The sequence below is a fragment of the Capsella rubella genome, unplaced genomic scaffold (genome assembly GCF_000375325.1).
Source record: "Capsella rubella cultivar Monte Gargano unplaced genomic scaffold, Caprub1_0 scaffold_2, whole genome shotgun sequence".
Lineage (NCBI taxonomy): Eukaryota > Viridiplantae > Streptophyta > Magnoliopsida > Brassicales > Brassicaceae > Capsella > Capsella rubella.
The window spans coordinates 12684867-12705766 of NW_006238922.1; the positions used below are offsets into that span (position 1 = coordinate 12684867).

Below are 20900 nucleotides of genomic sequence, written 5' to 3' on the forward strand. Positions count from 1 at the left end.
AGATATGGTAGAGAAGGATGTGAGAATAGCTATTTATAATAAGAAGTGATGTAAGTTACATTTTTAAAATAATTAAATTAGAGGAGTTATAATTATAATTTATAGTGTGTTTAATTGGAATTCAATAAAGAAAGCCAATAGTCTTTGGAAATTTATATAATTTTCAGTTTCATTTTATTAGTAAAGTGTGAATTTAAAGTATGAATTAATGTATATGATTAAATATGTTTTTTTGGTTAATTAAAAATAAATATTATATTTTAAAAAATAAATACAAAATGGAACAATAAAGAGAGTGAAACCTTACTTATATATATATATGATTTTAAATAATTTTCCACCAATAAGCCTTATAAATATTTGTTGTATGATATATGATTAAGTCCTTTCATTTTCTTTGCCATTTGATTATAACTTATAGTGTAATTAAATTTTGTATTGAATGATTGTCATAAACATTTATTTATTATTATTTGTTGAATAATATATGATTAAGTCCTTTCATTTTCTTTACCATTTGATCATAACTTATAGTGTAATTAAATTTTGTATTGAATGATTGTCATAAACATTTATTTATTTATTTATTTTGTTGAATTATATATGATTAAGTCCTTTCATTTTCTTTGTCATTTGATTATAACTTATAATGTAATTAAATTTTGTATTGATTAATTGTCATAAAGATTTATTTATTTATTTTTAAAAAGAAAATTAAAGACTTAAATATTTTTCCACTAATAAGGAGAGAGTGAAACCTTACTTTTATATATATGATTATATAATACTTGAATTAATACCTATGTACGGTCTATATGTTGAATCGATGGAATTTTTTCCCAAACCACTTTCCGTGCTTATGTCAATGCTTGGATCTCAGTGTGCACCTCCAATTTCCGAGACATGAGCTTTTTGTTACCAGTTTTCTTGTTGAGGATGATATATTACTGTTTTTCATCAATTATAGATTCCACTAGATGCTTTGTTTTGGTCCACGATGATGTGATATTACGCTTCTTAATGTAGGATAAGGCTGTATATGAGATGAATCACCGTGATCGTCAAATTCAGATTGAACAAGAAGAAAGGAATGTGAGTGATGCTACTAAACTTCTTTCACTATCATACTAATTTTCTTATTGTCAATATTGGTAATGTTAACATTGTTAATCTTTCTCTGAAAAAATGGTTTAAATCCTATTTAGAGGATCTCTGAGACCCTTGACGCGGAGATTAAGCTTTGGGCTGCTGGGAAAGAAGGGAACATGCGTGCATTGTTATCATCATTGCATCTCGTAACTACTTATAAATCAACATGTCTCTTTACATGTTAATATCAAGTCTATTCAAGTGTTCTTAGTAAGTTTCATCCGCATGCAGGTACTCTGGCCCGAATGTGGTTGGGAAGCTGTCTCGCTAACAGATTTGATCACTTGCGCGGGAGTCAAGAAAGTGTACAAAAAGGCAAACTTGTATGTCCATCCTGATAAAGTTCACCAGAAAGGAGCTCAACAGAAGTATATAGCTGAAAAGGTCTTCAACATATTGAAGGTATATATATATATTTTTTCTGAGTACAAACCTTTTTGCTCACAGTAAATGTGTAGTGGAATGTTCAATTTCTTGAAGAGTTCTCTTTAGTTGATGCTTAAGTAACCTCAGCGCTTCGAAATGACAGCATTCAGTTGAGTAAAGCCGCTACTACTGCATAGTTTATAGCTGTGAATATATCTGATCGAGCTTTCGTACAGGAAGCGTGGAACAAGTTCAACAAAGAGGAGCTCTCTTAATCCTCTCAAACCTGTTTAACGAACATAATCCTTTCTTGTTGTAGCATTCATACAAGTTTTCTGTATAATTCGGATTCGTTCAAATGTGATGTATTGACTTTAGTCTATTGTATTTGTTGTTATCATGTAAATTAAAATATCAAAAAATGTTCTACTGAGTTTTTAAAAAAAATAACTATAGATTCTGTATTTAATAACAAGAAGTAAAGAAAAAGAAGTGGTTCAACGACCAAGATAAAGTCAATATGTGTTTTTTTACTTTTAGACAGGTAGGCATACATATTTCATAGGAAGGATCACCAAACAAATAAATTAAAAAAGATAATACAGTATTCCGACGACCGTGATCGAATCGTGCGATGTTTGACCAGCGTAGTCGCCGTGTTACGGTGGTGGCGCTGCTATTACAATTGTTGGTTCTGAGCGATCTGTCGAATTCCGTCGGAGCTGCGAATTCGGTGTCGGCTTTCGTCCAGAACGCCATATTGTCCAACAAGATTGTCATCTTCTCCAAGTCCTACTGCCCGTAAATTTTCACTCTTTTCTCCTCTTCAAATTTTTGTAATTTGGGCAAAGGGTTCCAAGTTTTGTTTGGTCCATATCTAGTCAAATCGGTGATTGTGTTTTGAATTTTGAATTTGGCTACTTTATTAACTGATTAAGTTTAATCGTGAAGAGTTTGTGAATTGTCTTACTTGTTAGGTATTGCTTGCGGTCGAAACGTATATTCAGCCAACTTAAGGAAGAGCCATTTGTTGTTGAGCTTGATCTGAGAGGTTTCACTTTCTTTGTCTCACCGAACCTTTCTCTGTTCCTTGAGATTTGGTTTTTAAAACTTTTGTGATATCTTTGTATTTTTTTTTGGCAGAGGACGGAGATCAAATCCAGTATGAGCTTCTTGAGTTCGTTGGTCGCCGTACTGTCCCTCAAGTTTTTGTAAACGGCAAGCATATTGGTGGATCAGATGGTATCCACCCTCACTCTTTCTCTTCTCCAAGTTTCTTTCTTTTCTCCAAGTTTCTCTTTTAACTCACTAGCCTTGCTTTCAGATCTTGGAGCTGCTTTGGAGAGTGGTCAGCTGCACAAGCTTCTTGCTGCGAGTTGATTTTGCACAACCTGGAGTGTGGAGCTAATGTTATTTAGAGGAAATAGGAATATTTGCTAGTAGTAGACTTAATAAGTCAATTTGGTATGTGTCTGTGTTAACTGACTCGATTTCTGCTTATATAAGTTGTGATGCATTGATAAAGTCTTGATCTTTTGGTGTCGCATTGCTCTGGTGATTGAATTGCTTTCATATTCCATACTTGTGTGCTCTAGCGAAATGGTTCATATGAAAATGATCGAATTCACTCTTAAGAATAGCAACTACACAAACAGTGATGGTGAAACTCAGTGATGTTGTAACTGCAGTTTTCACCACAACTGCTGTTTCTCAAACATCTTCTACTGGTGGTAATATATTATTATAGTGCTAGTTCATGATTCTCTTGCAACACATGATAGTAGATCGAAGAAAGATCTGCTCATTAGGACTACAATTTTTGCCTTCAGGCGTTGGAGAAGATTACAGAGAAGAAACAACAGCATTATTGCTTTTATCTATTAAACACAAGCTAATCAAAATTTCCAATTCATAATTCTTGGTTCTCTTGACCGTTCTTGATTCCTCCTTTGTGTTTAAAATTGACTTAGTCATTGCTTTGAAATGGCTAAGTCGCAAGTTTTTCAGTAATTGCTTTGAAATGGCTTGTAGGACTTGAGATCGAGAACCACTCCAGCTATTGACCCTGCAGCTGCAGCAATGCTTACTACCAAACACCCTGAGCTGAAGACTTGAAGGCAAACCCATCTTGTGCTCCATCTAGGTATTTTCTTCTGCGCTATGTACATTTCCACGGGGAAATACACCGTCAACGGCCAAAACCCGAGTGACCCGAGCAGACCCACAACGTCATTGAAAAACGGAAGAAGCATTGAGATAACTGTCGTTATGATGACAAACACTGTCCTCCATATCAACCTGAGTAAGCCATTACACGTCACATAAAAGCGTGGATTATTACGTACACCTCATTTCTAGAAATCAGATGCCATTAGTTTTAAAGACAATATTTAGTACCTGAATAAATTCAAACGGAAAGGCTTGAAACCGGGAATAGGGATTTTGATGTCTTTTGCAATGAACTCGCTATCAGGGAAACGAATGGAAGCTTGCTTCTCGACGAAAGCAAACAGAGGTTGGCAATAGACTTGGTATGCACCAATAAGGTGAATCACAATGGCTGCATTTGCAATGTCAAGAAGCCAATAAGGATTATAAAACCCAAAACCGGTTAAGAGGTTTCCCGGAGACAGGTCTCCAAAGGCTGCATAACCCATACAACCACACAACAAGTAGAACATAGTTGTTACACCGACGCTCACAAGTGTTGCCTTCTTCATCGTTTTCTCTTCTGATGGTGGTGACTTTACTGTGTCCTGTTTCAGGCCAAAAAACAACTTCAGGATGTGACCAAGACTTAATAGCTTTGATCATCAAGACTTTTAAAGAAGATAGAGTACCTGAATCTCGATGAGAATGATGGAGTAAGAGTAAGCAAAAGCAATGTTTCCAAGAGCTTGAAAGCTTCTCCATATCTTTTGTGTCTCTGTTACTGCTCCAATGCTAATCCCAGTGAGACTTCCCTTCACCTTCCCATTTACTGATGAAACCGAAACAAAAAGAAGGAAAAACATTATTTTTTGCATTTAGTAGCTATAACTTATGAAATCTCTTACTTAAGACACTAGATTTGTTGGGTTTTTTTGTTCAAAGAACGAACCGACTACTTGGGCTATGCCAAGGGCGAGGCCGGCTGAGGAATAAGTGAAGGACATTACGGCAGCAAGGATTGAGAGCCACCAAAGTTGATCAAAATCCGGAATCTGAGAGAAGAGAATCTGTACTAATCCAAAAGCTATCATGTAAGGATTACTGTTCATGTGACATGCATCTTTCCCCCCACTTTTGTGAAAACAGTTGGATCTCTTTATTGCCCTGTTTAAAAAAAAAACAAACAAAAATTGTTATTTTGATCAAACTCGGTTGACCCATTTCGTAGCTGTTTTAGTGTTTAACTAGCTAGCGAGAACACTCACATCATGCTTATAGCTGAAGCAATCGTGTAGCCAATTGCAACACCAAAGATATTAAGATACTGAACAATCCCACATAGCGTCACTTTCACGCCACCTGTCAAGAACAATGAAACATGTTACGTTCTGATGTGATCCCCGCTGTCCATTTTTTTGTTGTAAAAGAGAGACTCTACTTCGAATTTTGTAACTACCTAGGTTTGATCGGACAGCGTCCATATAAGTGTAGTTCCTCTTGCCGGAGATAGGGTCGCCGGAGCGGTAACAGGAGGCTAGGAGAGAAGAAGTGAAATAAGTGACGATGGAGAAGAGCAACATTACCACCGGTCCGGCGATCCAACCTAGCTGTGCCGTAGCCCATGCTAGTGACAAAACTCCCGAACCAATCACCGCTGTGATTATGTGTGCACTCGCCGTCCAAGCACTCCCTAAACCCATTCAATTCAAAAACAAAACTTTATACCTTTCTCATACATTTTCCCAACATAAACTAAACAGAACATGTTTTAACTTAGAATTAACAAGGTTGTGGATGAATTATTATCTAACTAAGTGGTCTCAGTTAAGAATATAAAGGAGAAACATATATACCAGTTCTTTTGATTTTGCCGTCGTCGTCGAAGCATTTGGACCCGGCGGTTTGCGGCATGATGACGGCGAGAACTGTTTGCTGGCTAACCATTTTTGTTCGTTTTTGCTCTGTTTTTTTTTTTTAATGTATGAAGTTACATGCAGCAGAGTAAGCGTTTGTAAGAGTAAAGTTTGAAAGATAAAAACAGAAGCTAAGGGAAATAGTAGTAGTATATGCAAGGTGATGTCTTTGTTAACTGAAGAAATTATTTATAATGAGTGTTTACGAACTCTGTTTGGAAAACTCTGATATCTATTATAAACTCTATGATTCTTGAGTTTTGCTAAATCGAACAAGAAGGAGAAGAGAAGGTGTGGATGAAGAGAAACTGAGTGTGGAGTGCTGATTTTATATACACAGAGATTGGTAAAACACTTAAAAAGTGTATCCAATTTTTTTTGGAGGGAAACAGTATAAAGTAAAAAGTGTACTCAAAATAATATCGTGTATTGGTAAAAAGGTTGGTACGACCAAAATGCTACTCATGTTACTTTTGAAAATTATGACTTCCATGATTTGTATGAATGATTCGAACACGATAATAAAAAAAGCAAAGAAGAAAGAAAATATAGGCATGAAAAATCGGAAGTCCAAGATGCTCCCGTCGCTTTCATTTGTACTTAAATTCACACCTTTGAAACACATATTTATGTGAGTGTGTTAAATCTCAATGTTTATTTTCACTTACAAGTATAAATGTTTGTGCGTAAGGTTTGAGGAAAAAAGAGTAACCTTTATATCATGCAAGATACAAAGAGTGCTATTGTCACTTGAGATTATTTACTTTTATTTACCTTGTGGAGAGCTAAATTTATTTAGAAAACGGCTCACTGTTTCAAAAGTTCAAGTGTTAGTAAAACGATGGTTGGCATATATATGGAGTGATCGAGATGATGCCGCTATAAATAATGAGTGCACGCAATCATGTGTAGATTTTAAAACGATAACTCTATACTAAAAAATGTGATTTTAGTCTGATCAAATAGTCACACACACACATATACTGTATATATCTTACCTAGAATTTGAAAGAATATATATGACCATCATTATATAGAAGTTTCTGCAGGTAACTTACTTTTCTTCTCGCAAAAAAATATTTTTAATACTTATGCCAACTCCACTCCCTAAAAACATACTGTAGTAAATATCACACAAACCGTCTCATGAGAGTTCACCAGCTATGTAAAATGACTGTTAATTATTTTCAACCTCAGAAAAACAAAAGTTATGTAAAAAAGACTAAAGAAACGTGCTGGCTTATTTATAAAAATACCTAAAAATATGTTTTCTAGGCTATTTGCGTTGCTTTAATAAAAGTTGAAGGTTTTTCTTGTTGTAATTTTTCTCTATTATAGTTTTAATTTTTCTTGTTGCTTTAATAATTTGATACAGTAAGTTTGATAAGGACTTAGACGAAAATTAAGTTTAATAATTTGATACTGTAAGTTTGATACAGTAATTTTTCTTGTTGCTTTAATAATTTTCTTGTCGTCAGACAAGTCATTAGACTAAAATTAAGAGGGAAATAGTCAAAAAGTGTGTATTCGACTATTATATATTCATTCAGATAACAATACATTATTTAGAAGGCAAAACTTGTGTACATTGAACAAATAATTAAAAAAAAATGATAATTATAAAGATCTAGGAGATCAAGAACAAGATTACAAGAATAAGGTTCTTCAATTGATGGTTATCAGATCGTCCACTAATTTAAGCACACGCACACAGCCATCCTCAATGTCGATTAACGAATTAAAAAAAAAAGAATGAACCTGCAGAGAAACGAATTTCATCATTTTAACTGCACTACTTTCTTCAACTTGATCCCTTAAAAAGTGTTATCTTCATTGTATACCAAAAAAAATCTATATTGCAATCTTTTAAAAGGGTATAAATCAATCATCCCAAACACTTGAATATTATCTATTTCATTTTTCAGCCGCCGCGATTTATCTCATTCGAATTTAGGAGAAGGAGCATCAGATTCGTTGCTTATACTATTATTGGTTAGGTTTCTAGTTTCTACTTAGGTATTGTGCTATAATTCGTATTCAAATAAAAGTTATGATCTTAGAAAATTATAAAGTTTTGGTTCCTTCCATTATTATATCTAAATTCAAAATAATTATAAGAATACATGGTCTATTAATAATATAGATACTTTTTTGGTTACATGCACTTTATACTATATAGTTGAAGTAAAATATTGTTTTTGTCTTTATATTAAAGATCAAGATGACGCCTAGTTTGTTGATATATTGACATCTTTTAAACAAGGTTTGGCGACCAATTGACTTAAGACAACTATGATCTTGTGAGGAAAGATACAATATATTCTAATTTAGAAAAAAAAAAAGGAAGAATCGTAACTAGGGCACTATATGTATATATAAGAATCTTATTTTCAACTTGTAACTTTCCGTCATTTAATCGACCAAACCAACCCACTCCGAGTGACTACAAATATATTAAACTCTAAAGAATAGTACTTCATAATTTGTATCTATCTATCTATCTATATTTTCTTTTCACATGGTGAATTAATAAAAAAAAGTTATATATCCACTATAGATAGATAATATTTATCAATTTGCAATCATCAGTGAAGATTTATTAATGATCTTGCCACTACACTTTATTGCAACTTCGAAGTAAAAGTTAATAAAAGATTGTATGATTTTATAGGGAAAAAGAATGTTGTGAAATTTGAAATCTTATCAAAAAGTTTTGGTTTGGATTAGTAGAGCAGAACCATGGACAATAACATATATAGGTTAGAATTAAGTAAAGAACATGCATGGTAAATACTTTTATCAAAGGAAATAAAAAGATGCAATGCCTTTTCAGCTGAAATGTTTGAACGTTAGGTAGCAGAATAGAAAGACTTGTGTTTATCATAATATATGGACCGGAGTGTATAAACAAGGAAACTTAATTCAATGCGTATACCTCATCAAATAAGAAGTTTCTTTGACTTGTTTACTCAATTTCTTACGAAGCACAAGTAAATATCTTCGAGTCAAAGTAATGCGTCCAAAAAGAATACGACACTCGACTGAATCAATCAGCTGTTTCTTCTTTTACAAATAGATTGAGCAGGACTCAGACTCTCACAATCATATAGGGTTTAATCAAACACTTCCAAATTTTTCATATATTGATTCTTTTTATTAGCTTACAACTTATATATATATATATATATATATACATTACTCGATTTCAGTTAAGATGATAACAGCAGTTTAGTCTCCGTCAAGAAAATCTTGCAATTTACATAGTTCTTGTAACGTTCTCATATCATGGATACTATATTAGTTTGTGTTGATGTTGTTACTTTTTTCTTTCTTTTCAGAATGATCAAATCTTTGTTTTTCAAACTTCATGTTCATGAATTGAGCTTAACCCAAAGGCGGTTATGGTTATTGGTGAGTGGCACCCAAACCACATACGTAGCTTAGAACTTTGTTCACATACAACATTACTGATTACTTTATAAAGAAACAAACATTTATATTGATAAGTAGTATTTTTCATCTACGTACACGGTATTCAACTGAAAAATACATTTGCTTCACCTAATGAGTTTTTATCAACAGTATCTACAAGACAAGAGTGGAAGAAAAAGTAACCGCGAAACCTAGCAAAGGAAGAGCTCTTGCGGTAGTGATGTGGGGCAAAGCTTCTTTGCTGCAAACTTGTACTGCCAGGAGAAGAAAAACAGAGTTAATAACACTTCAGTGTTTTGTTTGAAACAGTTCACAATAAAGAAAGAGGAGTGTTTTTTTACGTTGTGTTGACTGTACTTCTTTCTGACTGCAACTACATCAGACGAGGGATTCCCATGACACAGCTGAAGAAGCTCCTTAACGCATGTTTCCATATGTGTAACCTTGTACGATGTGTAATGCTGTAATGTAGCGTTCTGAGAAAACCACCAAATTAACAGAATTTAATGGAACCCAGAGTTGCATAAAGCTAACAAACAACTGAGAACATAGAAATGCAGTGGTCATACCCATGGTTTTCTTGAAGGGTGCAGTATGTATTGTGTTAAGAATACTGCAGAGGCTGCAACGAGTGATGGAGTGTATCGAAGCATAGCGTAATCTAGTAGCGATAATTCGGTGAGATAGCAGGCTAGACACTCGGACAACAGTGATGGTACCTAATCGAAAGCAGCAACCAGTAAGAAACGTATATAACACATCACCCATTGCCAAGACAACTCATCTTTAATTTTCATATAACAGTATACCTCCTTTCTTCCTTGAGCAGCACGAAGAAAGCGCCTAACCACCATTTTTACAAGTTTAAATCAGCAGGGAACCACAAAAAATGATGATTGAAGTCAACATCAATATGAACAGAAGCTACCTCAAGAAACATTTTGCTGTTGGAGTTGTTAATTCGAACTTCAAGTAGTTCAGAACAGAAGACTCCATCTCCAGAAGCTGTTAGAAAGCATAAAGGTTAACTACTTATTATGAGCATATCAAAACTAGAAGAAGAAGAGTTGTTAGTCCAGGGAAGACCACAACACAAACCTCGTTCCTTGAGTATGTGTTATCAGTTATATAACAGAAATCCTCCACTTGAGGCACACACACTTCTTCGTATTTTCTGAAATTCCAGTATGTCTACTGATTAGAAATTGCATACTTCTGAAGACGAAAAAAGGATGAAGTCAAAGAGTAAATATCAAAATTTCTTACGCAGCTATCATCATGCAGGCAACACCAAGTAACTGCAGATTTTGCTTGGTTATTGCATTGCCCGTAAGATACCGATCTACATAGTTCACTGCCAAATACAGTGTCTCGGGCGAAAGCCTATACTCTTCAGCAACCTGTAGTTTTATGAAAATCCAGAGAACATCTTGTAACACAGCATTACCTAACAGTGATAAATCTATCAAACGTTTTGTCTATCACTTAACTTATTGCTTTATCAATCTAACCTAAATATCTTGCCGTAATGAGCCAGGATTCATCAAAAACTTACCTCCACGAGCCAGTCAATCAGTATAGAACGCATGCTAGCATTGATGTTTAGCTGAATTCGTTCCATGTAATCCAGAGCCGGTCTTTTTTCTAACTGCAGAGAAGAATAAGCAAAATTTAAGACGATTTAGAAACAGAATCAAGTCAAATCTGGCAGGGTAAAACTATAGCAATCCTACCTCGGAGACACGCAAATGCTCGTAGATATCACAAGCAAAGGTACCACAGAGCTGTGGATCTATGAAGTTACTATCAATGTTCACAATCTGATCATCATTTCCAAAATCAGTGTTTGATGAATCATCATACTCCGGGAGAGCAGTAGTGTTCTCGACCATGTATTCTACTTTTGGGGTCTCCAAAGAAGATCTTAACTGGTCTGATTGAGTGGGAGAGACATCCAGGGATGATAGAGGTGACGAAGATAGAAGATACTCCTCGATTTGTTGCAATTCTGTGTCTTCGTAAGGAACGATTACGTTAGATTTGGCAATTGACTTGGGAGGTAAACCGCAATCGCGAATTCCCAAATTCCAGTTACGAGATAAAGCAGGCTTTGGTGCTTTCTTCGATTGGCCGATCTTATTCGAACAATGTACCTTCAGAGATTAAACATGCGATTTCAGGAAAACCCCTAAAACTACAATTTCACGACGAACAAACACCGGAGTTGAAAAGTAAAACAAACAAAAAAGAGTATCCAAGGTAACTAACCAGAGTAGACGACGATGATGAAGAAGTTTTCGAGCCAGTCTTATGGTTTGTGATGTCGCCGAGGGGAACACGACGGTTTCCAACATCGCGGAGTGAAGAGGTTCGAGTCTTGGCTAAGTTGGGACGAGGAATCGGATTCCCCTGGGATTGATTCCTTGACGACGACGAGGAAGACATTGTTGACGAAGAAATGGAAAATCTCCGGCTCGGCGTTCTAGCTTCCCGGCGAGATTTTAGGGTTTCTCTTCTCAGTCTTCTGCGAGAGAGAGAGAGAGAGAAGGAGATCTTGGAGGAGAAGAAGAGAAACAACGAAAAATGAAAAACTCGGAAATGATTTTCTCTATTTTCAATTTATTAAAAAAGAAGAAGAAAAAAGGGATCAATCCTGACCGTCAATTGTAGTCAAAACCGTTACGATTTTAGAGTGTTTTGATCAATTGTGGGTCCCATTATAGTTGAGCGCGAAAGTTTTCCCTCTGACAGTGAAGTGAAGAGTCAATCAAGCAAATTAAGAAGAGCATATGGAACCCTCTTTCTTGTTAAGAGGGTTTAGTCATTGATCCTTTAGTTATATGTAAAGATCAAAACACTCAAGTTTTGTTGCTGCGGTTGCTGTGGTTGCTGTTGGTTTAATTAAAATCACTTTTCTCAATAAGTCATGGGAAGCAGAGTATATTGCATATACGGTCTCATTTACTTGCTTTTAAGTTTCTCCTTACAATCCAAAATTTTCTCATATCTTCATCTTATATGACAAGGTGATCTTTGTCGATCCACAAACATACTCGCAGGTAAAATCTGTCTGAGATCTTTGCTGCACTTGTGGAAATCGATTGTTCGGGTTCCCAATAAATGGTAAGTGTATTTATTCTGGGGTAAGAATGATCACACTAGCTTTTTGAACAAAGGTTCAGCATTTCACCTCCTTACTAGTCAATATATATTTTGCAGCATGAAAAAGTTGTGATATATGTTGCACGACGATAGCCTGCATTTACAGTCTGAACAACTTCTCAACCAAATCCCTTGCGTCTTTTGACAAGGTCTTTGAAGCTGATTATATATTGGTTAAGCAAGAGGCTAAGATCTTCCATCAGCAAGCTATGAAACCAGATATGCTAGATCTTTCATTTCATCTTTCATGATCAAATGATGAGAGTGGCCTACAGCTACTACTGGAATACAATTTGTGTTCTTTCCGCAATTCCAGTAATTAAACATACAACCGACTAAGTGGTCATTTGAGGTTTGGTTTCATCTTACGTGACACAAATCATCATCATCATTATGCCTTGCTATATATACAGTTTATAAGCCTAAAACTGGAATCTTTTGCAGACAAGACAAAAAGTGAAGTGGTTAGCCCTTTTGAGTTCATGTAGGGAAAAGGTCATTGATCATTTCAAAGTTTGAAATTTTTTACCCACAAATTGTTTTGGTTTAATTCTCCCTTTCACGTCTAAATCATGGAAGACCGCATGCTGTAACTATTATAGAGCACTTGATATTTCAAATCTGATAGCCCTTTAATTCTGTCGATGTATAAAAAATAAATAGTCAAACACCACATATACATAGGTATCATAATCAAAATTTTATATAGCCAAAGATGAATAAAATATAGACTTCTGACTGACTTTTGAGATTGTCAATAGAATATGTAACCTATATTGGTTTACACTAGTATTGGCCTTGTATTGTGTATTGGGTTATAATCTTGCAACGTGTATCTACGGAATTAAGAAAACAAGTTTTAACATGTAAAAGACTCTTGTGTAGGTTCTTCAAAGTAGCTTATTGGTCTCATGACCTTAATTTGTGTGGTGACCATTGCATAATTGAAAAGTTAAGTAAAATGGTGGGTAGGGACCAATTGAAACCAAGTCAAATTACACAGATAAACTTCTCTAATAATCTCCCTCCCGCCACCCACTCCTATCTTCCTCTAATCTCGCCTCTCATCTCTCTCATTCTCTCTCTCTCTCTTTCTCTCCACTCTCATCATATAAAGACATTATTAAACTCACCCATTCTTAATCCAACTCTAAAGTCATCTATCTCTCTCTCTGTTTTTTGTTTTTATTGTCTCTTCTTGAGAGCTAAAACATACATCAAATGGCCATTGTCGACGTTGATGATTCATTCAAGAGACCGGGAACTGTACCTTTTAGCTGGGAGATCCGACCCGGTGTACCCAAAACCCGAATTTCTCAACCCGGTAACACCACCACTACTCCTTTTCTACACCCTCCGAAGAAGCTATCTCCTCTCAGGTTAAAACCATTGTCTCACTCTCAGCCGCTTTTCCCGCCGGCTTTATCTCCGCCGTCTTCTTCTTTCATCTCCAACTCAAAAAGCCGTCCTTTATCTCCTCTCACTCCTTCTTTTTCCACTACCCCATCGAAGCTCAAGCCACCACCAACACCATCGTCGGCTTCTGTATTCTACTCTCCGGGACCTTCTTTCCGATCATCGCCGCGAGCTTTCTCGGAACGGTGGCAGCTCCAACGCCCTAACCGAATCAGACCCGCATCCGAACACGAAGAAAGTTCCGATTTTTCCGTTGCCGGATTCGGGTGCTTCCCGTCGCCTAAGTTTAGGTTGAGGAAGAATAAGAGCGGTGGTAGTAGTAGTCGGAGAAAAACCCGGTCGAGATCGGAGAATGAATATTACTGCTCTGATATGGAGACGATGTCGCCGTGGACTGTTTCTAGCCGGAGATCAGTTTCTCCGAGATGGGACTCGCCGAAGTCGTCCTTCTCTTCTCTCCGATTTTCGCCACGTATCGCCAACGAAGCTGAATGGGTCGGGTTTGGGTTCTTTTGAACACGCTTTTAAATTCAATGAATGTCTCGAGATCGGCTCTTTAGCCATCCGAACCAAGGAAAAGCTTGAAATGAATCGCTCAAATCAAATTAATGCAAAAATCATGGGCTAAATTAGTTTTTCTAAAAGTTAAGGGTCCTATATCTAATGTCTTTGGAGTTTTCACATCTTTGTAATATAAAATTTGTGGATTGTGGGATGTCTAAAGACAATCCACAATTTTGAAGTTTTGAGTGCGGGGGACGAAATATTGTAACTTTGTAAGATATAAATAGTAAAATGGAATTTTCCCATTTTTCTTATTATTCGAAATCATATTATCTTTGATTCAAATATCGATAAAAACTTTCTAACCAAACATTTTGTTTCTCCAAGCTAATTTTGAACTAGAAAAATAAAATACAACAATTCTTTTAGTATATGTGATGTGACTGGTTGAATCAGTTAATTCAAAAGTATAGAGCCAAATGGAAAAAATTTTAAAAAGTTGGGAGATATTCCTGAGTTTGGTGTAACGAGATTTTGTGTTGACGAAACTCGAGTAGCCAAGTAGGAGAGGAGACCATGAAACCGTCGCAATGCAACCGCATTATTGATCAGCTCATTGCCGCCATGATTCAGAACCGTCCATTCGACGCCCTTCTCGCTTCTTCAACGGTCGCGAATCCATGGTCTCAGCAGCTCGTCTCCGATGTCCTCCGCTCAATCCCCAGATTCTTCTTCATCTCCCCACGATCCATCGGTCGGCAAAAGGGTTTTCGTCACCGGTCACCGTTAAAGCAGAGAAACCTCCGTGAAGAATCACAACGACGCCGTTCCGAAGTCTTAGTTCTAGGTCCCGCCGCATATATGGATCCTAAGAAAGTTTCTCTCGGCTTGCAGAAAGCTATGGAGTTCTTCTTTTGGATTGAGACCCATTTCGGTTTCGATCATAATGAGGTCACTTGCAGAGATATGGCTTGTCTACTGGCTAAAGGCAATGACTTTAAGGGTCTCTGGGATTTTCTCCGGCAAATCTCTAGAAGAGAGAACGGACAAAATGTGGTTACCACAGCGTCTATAACCTGTTTGATGAAATGCCTAGGAGAAGAAGGTTTTGTGAAAGAGGCATTAGCTACCTTTTATAGGATGAAGGAATATCATTGCAAACCTGATGTTTATGCCTACAATACAATAATCAATGCTCTTTGTCGAGTAGGGAATTTCAAAAAAGCTCGATTTCTGTTGGATCAGATGCAATTACCAGGTTTTCGATACCCACCAGACGTCTATACTTATACCATTTTGATAGGCTCCTACTGTAAATATGGACTGCAGACCGGGTGCAGAAAAGCGATAAGGAGGAGGATGTGGGAAGCTAATCGAATGTTTAGGGAAATGCTCTTCAGAGGGTTTGTACCTGATGTGGTGACTTACAATTGCTTGATCGATGGATGTTGCAAAACGAATCGCATTGCCCGGGCTTTGGAGCTGTTTGAAGATATGAATAAGAGAGGATGTGTCCCGAACCAGGTGACTTATAATTCTTTTATAAGGTATTATAGTGTTACCAATGAGATAGAACATGCAATCGAGATGATGAGGACAATGAAGAAGATGGGTCACGGTGTACCTGGTGCAAGCACGTACACGCCTCTAATACATGCTCTTGTTGAGACCAGGAGAGTAGCCGAGGCTCGAGATTTGGTGGTGGAGATGTTAGAGGCCGGGTGGATTCCAAGAGAGTATACTTACAAGTTGGTGTTGGATGCTCTGTCCTCAGAAGGAATGGTGGGAACACTTGATGAAGAGCTGCATAAGAGAATGAGAGAAGGAATAGAACAGAGATATAGAAGAGTCATGAGGATCAAACCGATCATGGCTCGAAAAGAGATTGTCTGAAAACCGGATTTTCACGAGATTTGACATTTATGAGAATTCTGCTATGGAGGAAATCTGACAGATGGAATAATTCCTGCTCAAGTTTTCAGACAGTTTGATTGAAACAGTAGGTATAGACTTAGTTTAAGCCGGAGGCACCGGAAGATCTAACCGGTTAACTGACTAAATGGAGGCTGATTGCACCGATTTAAGAGCTATTCAGATGTTTCCTATGTAACTCAAACATTGTATTGCGCTTTTGTAATATGTCATTAATACGTTTGTTATTTGTTCACAATAAGAAAGAGAAAGAGAGGAAAAAACATAAAAGAAATCCATACTAAAGAATTGGACTCTCATGAGCATTGAGCATGAACCAGCAGGGATTTAACAGCGTGTGGACATGAATCAACTCCAAATGTTTTGCTCCAAACTGATACAGAACACTTGCTCTTGTTCAGACAAGCCTACATATATTCACAAAAAAAAAAACCTTCTTGGAGCTTTTATGATTTCAGTAAGAAGGCAGAATTCACAAGGACAATAGTAGCTACCTTATGTATAACAGCCAAAGATTTGGGTGAGTGACAGCTTCCAACAGAATAGCTCCAACAATTTCCATTTGGAGTACCAAAGCTTGCAAACAATACCTTCGAAATTTTTCTGCCATTAGGACACTGGAGCTGAACCTTAGGCCTCCTATCATACTGGTGGTTTAGATGTCTGCGTTTGTTTCGGTTGTGGCCTTTTCTTCTCTGAGAAATCACAGGAGGAGGATGTGAACTGGAGACATGGCTACAGACATTGGTGACTGATACTGTGTCTATAGTTATACCAAGAGGATTCCCTTCTCTTTCTTCTTCCAAAATGACTAGTAAGTTACTACTATTGCGTTTAAGAAAAGATCGCGGTATATGGTACCTAAAGAGAGAAGAACATAGCTTCAAAGGATAACATTTAATACATATACCAAAAGTTTTCGAAGGGAGAGTGGACAGATAGCCTACCATATCTGAGAAGGGTTCCCTTTGTAAGTATGAAAGGAGACCCAGTACCGACCAATACTCTGGCCATTCACCCATGCTTCTCCTTTTCCCATTGATCCTAAGTTCAAGGCTACAGAATCTGTCCCCTCTGGTGTGTCAAATGAGGCCTATATATATAACATATCTCAGAGATTGAAGTTTTGAGTAATATATTAAACTAGTACTATAATTTGTTATTCTACCTTGTACCAAGTTAGAGGCTGACTTTTGGAGTCTCTGTACTGCTTCCACTGAACTTTAGCGGCCCCATTTTCTGTGTAAGCATGGAATTTTTCCCCTTGCAGCCCAACCTGCACAAACGATTTTGAGCCAGTATCAGTTAACATGAAGGAAATAACTTCTCTTGAAGAATAAAACTCAGAAGTTTTTACCTGATATCCCCAACTATAGTTGTTGAAGTACAGTGTATGTTTTCCATTCCAAATCTTTGCGCCCCGTGTTCCAACTACTCTCCTTTCTAGATGTGCTCCTGAATTCTGTGTTCAAAAGAGAAACGCCGTCAGAAAATATGTATTCCAGATGATTTTTTTATATTTACTACAGATACTGATGGAGAAGTACTTCTGTTTAGAGCAAATATTGAAGAGTTACAGAAGAGAAAATTGGGGCTCACCGGTAACCCTACCATTACGCTGAGTAATGCGATGTTATTTGTGCCATTATTCAATGACACATTTTTCTCAAGCAAAAATCTATGCGCTTTGAAAGTTCCGTGCATTGAACCTAAAGAGGACTCAAAAATAGAAGCATTTAACTTTGATGATGCCAAAAACCTTTTAAGTTTTAATCTTTAGTAGAATATAAGGTAAAAATGGCATACCTATGAATCTCCCATTAACAAAGGCATGTAGAACATGTCCCAGATGATTGACTTTTAGAACTGATAGAGCTTCTTCAGGTTGGTGAAACCTTTATTGCAAAAGAAACATTATAAGTTTATAACTTACACAATATCCAACACATTCTTACGGTATATTATTGGTTTTACCTAGTTGTTTGCCACAGATAGTCGGAAGTATCCTGTGTTGTGTTCATGTGCTCAAGAAAGAATTCTGATCTTACTGACGTTTCGCTAAAACTTGGGATAGTTTCTGTAAATTCCTCCCACATGTGAGGAGAAGACAAATTTTGTCTAGGTTCCCTTGTTCTCGTGTTGTATTGCGCATTGACCTATCCACACCACGAAATACAGATGAATGCATCAGCATCACAAGAAATTTGCATGTATGATAGTATTGACGTATCAGCTTACCTTGGCAGTGTTGAAGGCTACATTCTTGCAGTCTGGCAGGACACTTATAGATTTTGGAGACAAAATATATGAAGAATTATGAAACTGTACAGTAGAATCGCATTTGTCTTGATTCACAAGTAAGGCAGAGCATAGATTCGCCTTCTTCCCAAACACAAAAGCCTGTAGATAAGAAATAAATATCACTATTACAACATTCTTCATGATATCAAATAGGAGAAGATACTGTTAGAATATACTTACAGTTAGTAGCTTCCCCAATGGTATCGTAGTTTGCAGTCCAGAGAGTAGGGGCTCTTCACACAACTTAACTGCAGCATGTAATTCCTTAAGGTGTCCCCATTTTGGTTGCCTAAGTAATCCTGCAGCAACAACCATTTGTGTTATAATTTCAGATCAACCTCTGATTTTAGGTGTGAATGGTTTGAAATGTTACCATATTCATCAAGTGGAGCCTGATCATAATAACTGGTGATTACGAACTGTGAAGCGTTTCTCCCGAAGTTTGTTCCTCCATGATACTAGAATAAGATATAGTGTGAAATCATCAATAGTCTTGCTTCTTTTGTACATAACAGATTTTGTATATTAAAAACAAGAAGAGAGAGTGAGACAGGAAAAAGTACCATGTAGTAGTTAACAAAACTTCCATTCCTAGCTATGAATAGAGCGACTTGAAATGCTATATCCTCAGCTGACCTCATCAATGGTTCCTCACCATATGTTTGATAACTATACAAAGGGAGCAGCTGAAAGTTAATTTTATATCTGGGGACTGGAAAATAAACATCAATGTAGTGAATAATGGAGATCATACAAACTCGTCCAGTTCTCAGTCCATATTGCAGGTTTGTTTAGTGAATTGGGTCCTTTGAATGTTTCCCCACATTGCCTCCCATTGCAAGCATTAATCTGATGCATCGTAGAAACCATAAGATAGGTAAAATTGCAGATAAGCCACAATGCAGAACAAACGTATATATTAAACTAACCACAGGGTCAGGGGCATCGTCTTGCTTGCACATGACCCATGGCACTCCTGTCTCAAGCTCCACAGCCATTTCTGCTGCCCATTTGACATATGATTTCCCTTCTTGTCGAAAAGCTCTAGCTACCATCCCATACTCGTTCTCAATCTGTTTTGCACATAACTTTGAGATCACAGGAAAACAACTTCGAAGGAAGCATAAACGAAAAAAGTAAAGACAAAAATGGTAAACCTGTGAGAGTATGATAGGTCCTCCTTGGGAAGCATACAACTTTTCCGATTTCATCAGCTTAACAATCATTTGTGCATATCTCTTCATGTGAAACTGCAAATAAAAAAGTATCTTCTTTAAAACCATAAATAGTATAGAAGCCATTTGAGTTCAGTAAAATATTATATACCTTGAATGGCTCATTATCTGTCCTAAAGACAATCCCTTTGACATTGTGTAACCAGAAAGGCAAACCCCTGCAAATATGTATTGGAAAGCCTAAAATTCCACGAAACTTGATTTTCGCTTATCAAATATATGAACGAACTAATGGCCAAAAAGAGATTACCCATAAGACCATTCACCCTGGATGAAAGGTCCAATCCGAAGACAGACATATAAGCCTTGCGCATGTACATACTTGATGAACTTCACGATATCCCGTCGTCCACTGAAATCGAACTGCAGATCACAAAGTACATCAATCGCATAAAACCTACATTACATTAAGTCTAATTAGTATATGGTGTAAAGAGAGGAGAGACTAACATGTCCTTGTTGCGGCTCGTGAATGTTCCAGAACACGTAAGTGTCTATTACATCTAATCCTCCTGATTTTGCCTTCGCTATCAAAGACGGCCACATCTGCAAGTTCAACGACTTCCATTAATATTTGCTGAAGAAGAAGTAGAAGAAGATGAAGAGATCCCGCCATATCATTAAGGCATACAAGAGTTAATTCAGAATGTTTGGGGTCAAATAAGAATACATAGGAAAATAAGAGCACTTAATCTCGAAAATTCCAAAAAGTTGTAAACGGCCTAGTCGAGATAAATTGGAAAAGACGATCATATCCTCTTTCTCTCTACTCTAACGGGCTCACGTATTTCGTCTTCGAAACCTGCCGCCGACTTATTAGTGTGCTAATTCACGTGACTGAGCGGCGCGATTTCGTCGAGAAAGTGAATATTTTAAACTCCGATGACGCTTAAAATCCTCCATTAACGGATAGAAGAAGAAGAGTAAGTTGGAGACGGCGAGAGAATTACCTGGGGAGTGCTGCGAGTATAATGGATTGAGCCGGAGAATAGGATCTTATGTTTGCCGTCGATGATCAGCGATCGCCCGTCGTAGGTTACGTTTGCGGCGTCTCCGGCTACTATAACCGCCGTGATGAGAATGAACAAAGCTTGCGAGTACTGAGAAGTCGTCGTCATTTTTTATGTAAACACTGACGTTTGATGATTCTAGCTAGAGAGAGTTTTATAGTTCAGCGTGATACTTTGCATCAGTTGTGATGTATATATTTCACCATCGTTTTCCTTTTTTATTTATGCGGAACCATAATTTCCTTTTTCTTTTTACGACAATTTCCTTTTTTTTTAATATCATGACAGTTTAAATCGTAAGATAATCAATATTCGATGTGTCCTCTGAA

The 20900-nt window shown here is 36.9% G+C and overlaps 7 protein-coding genes across 7 annotated transcripts in view; 4 read left to right on the forward strand and 3 right to left on the reverse strand.

The window, feature by feature from the left end:
- Window positions 1–1859, forward strand: part of LOC17895870 (auxilin-related protein 1) — a 5437-nt gene extending 3578 nt beyond the window's left edge. Inside the window, exons 7-10 of the mRNA XM_006301008.2 lie at window positions 1027–1092; window positions 1206–1295; window positions 1381–1551; window positions 1752–1859. Of these exons, the coding sequence (XP_006301070.2) occupies window positions 1027–1092; window positions 1206–1295; window positions 1381–1551; window positions 1752–1790 (366 nt within the window). The 3' untranslated portion in view covers window positions 1791–1859. The remainder of the gene's footprint in view (window positions 1–1026; window positions 1093–1205; window positions 1296–1380; window positions 1552–1751) is intronic.
- A 232-nt stretch (window positions 1860–2091) lies between these two features.
- LOC17894384 (glutaredoxin-C3) lies at window positions 2092–3092 on the forward strand. The gene is made up of 4 exons (XM_006302925.2): window positions 2092–2316; window positions 2493–2566; window positions 2659–2757; window positions 2840–3092. The coding sequence occupies exons 1-4, from the start codon at window positions 2150–2152 to the stop codon at window positions 2893–2895; spliced, it is 396 nt and encodes a 131-aa protein (XP_006302987.1). The 5' UTR covers window positions 2092–2149; the 3' UTR covers window positions 2896–3092.
- Window positions 3093–3189: 97 nt separating this feature from the next.
- Window positions 3190–5840, reverse strand: LOC17894503 (amino acid permease 3). Its single transcript, XM_006300923.2, has 7 exons — window positions 5520–5840; window positions 5123–5356; window positions 4932–5025; window positions 4616–4830; window positions 4356–4495; window positions 3913–4271; window positions 3190–3813 (listed from the first exon to the last, which is right to left on the reverse strand). Exons 1-7 carry the CDS (start codon window positions 5608–5610, stop codon window positions 3519–3521), a joined length of 1428 nt encoding a protein of 475 aa, XP_006300985.1. The 5' UTR covers window positions 5611–5840; the 3' UTR covers window positions 3190–3518.
- Window positions 5841–9050: 3210 nt separating this feature from the next.
- On the reverse strand, window positions 9051–11576 carry LOC17895810 (cyclin-A1-2). Its single transcript, XM_006302146.2, has 10 exons — window positions 11280–11576; window positions 10745–11164; window positions 10567–10659; window positions 10278–10411; window positions 10110–10185; window positions 9940–10016; window positions 9821–9854; window positions 9581–9730; window positions 9353–9487; window positions 9051–9265 (listed from the first exon to the last, which is right to left on the reverse strand). Exons 1-10 carry the CDS (start codon window positions 11454–11456, stop codon window positions 9203–9205), a joined length of 1359 nt encoding a protein of 452 aa, XP_006302208.2. The 5' UTR covers window positions 11457–11576; the 3' UTR covers window positions 9051–9202.
- A 1570-nt stretch (window positions 11577–13146) lies between these two features.
- LOC17894068 (lymphocyte cytosolic protein 2) lies at window positions 13147–14407 on the forward strand. Its single transcript, XM_006302694.2, has one exon. It carries the CDS (start codon window positions 13395–13397, stop codon window positions 14103–14105), a length of 711 nt encoding a protein of 236 aa, XP_006302756.1. The 5' UTR covers window positions 13147–13394; the 3' UTR covers window positions 14106–14407.
- Window positions 14408–14514: 107 nt separating this feature from the next.
- Window positions 14515–16252, forward strand: LOC17896016 (pentatricopeptide repeat-containing protein At1g77405). The gene has a single exon (XM_006302207.2). It carries the CDS (start codon window positions 14670–14672, stop codon window positions 15984–15986), a length of 1317 nt encoding a protein of 438 aa, XP_006302269.1. The 5' UTR covers window positions 14515–14669; the 3' UTR covers window positions 15987–16252.
- LOC17896172 (beta-galactosidase 16) lies at window positions 16192–20805 on the reverse strand. The gene is made up of 19 exons (XM_006301785.2): window positions 20512–20805; window positions 20012–20107; window positions 19812–19924; window positions 19653–19719; window positions 19484–19576; window positions 19256–19399; window positions 19081–19175; window positions 18890–18995; window positions 18700–18784; window positions 18507–18625; window positions 18264–18425; window positions 18000–18181; window positions 17832–17920; window positions 17625–17734; window positions 17383–17487; window positions 17194–17301; window positions 16973–17118; window positions 16520–16886; window positions 16192–16432 (listed from the first exon to the last, which is right to left on the reverse strand). Exons 1-19 carry the CDS (start codon window positions 20677–20679, stop codon window positions 16322–16324), a joined length of 2466 nt encoding a protein of 821 aa, XP_006301847.1. The 5' UTR covers window positions 20680–20805; the 3' UTR covers window positions 16192–16321.
- Between the last annotated feature and the right edge of the window lie 95 nt (window positions 20806–20900).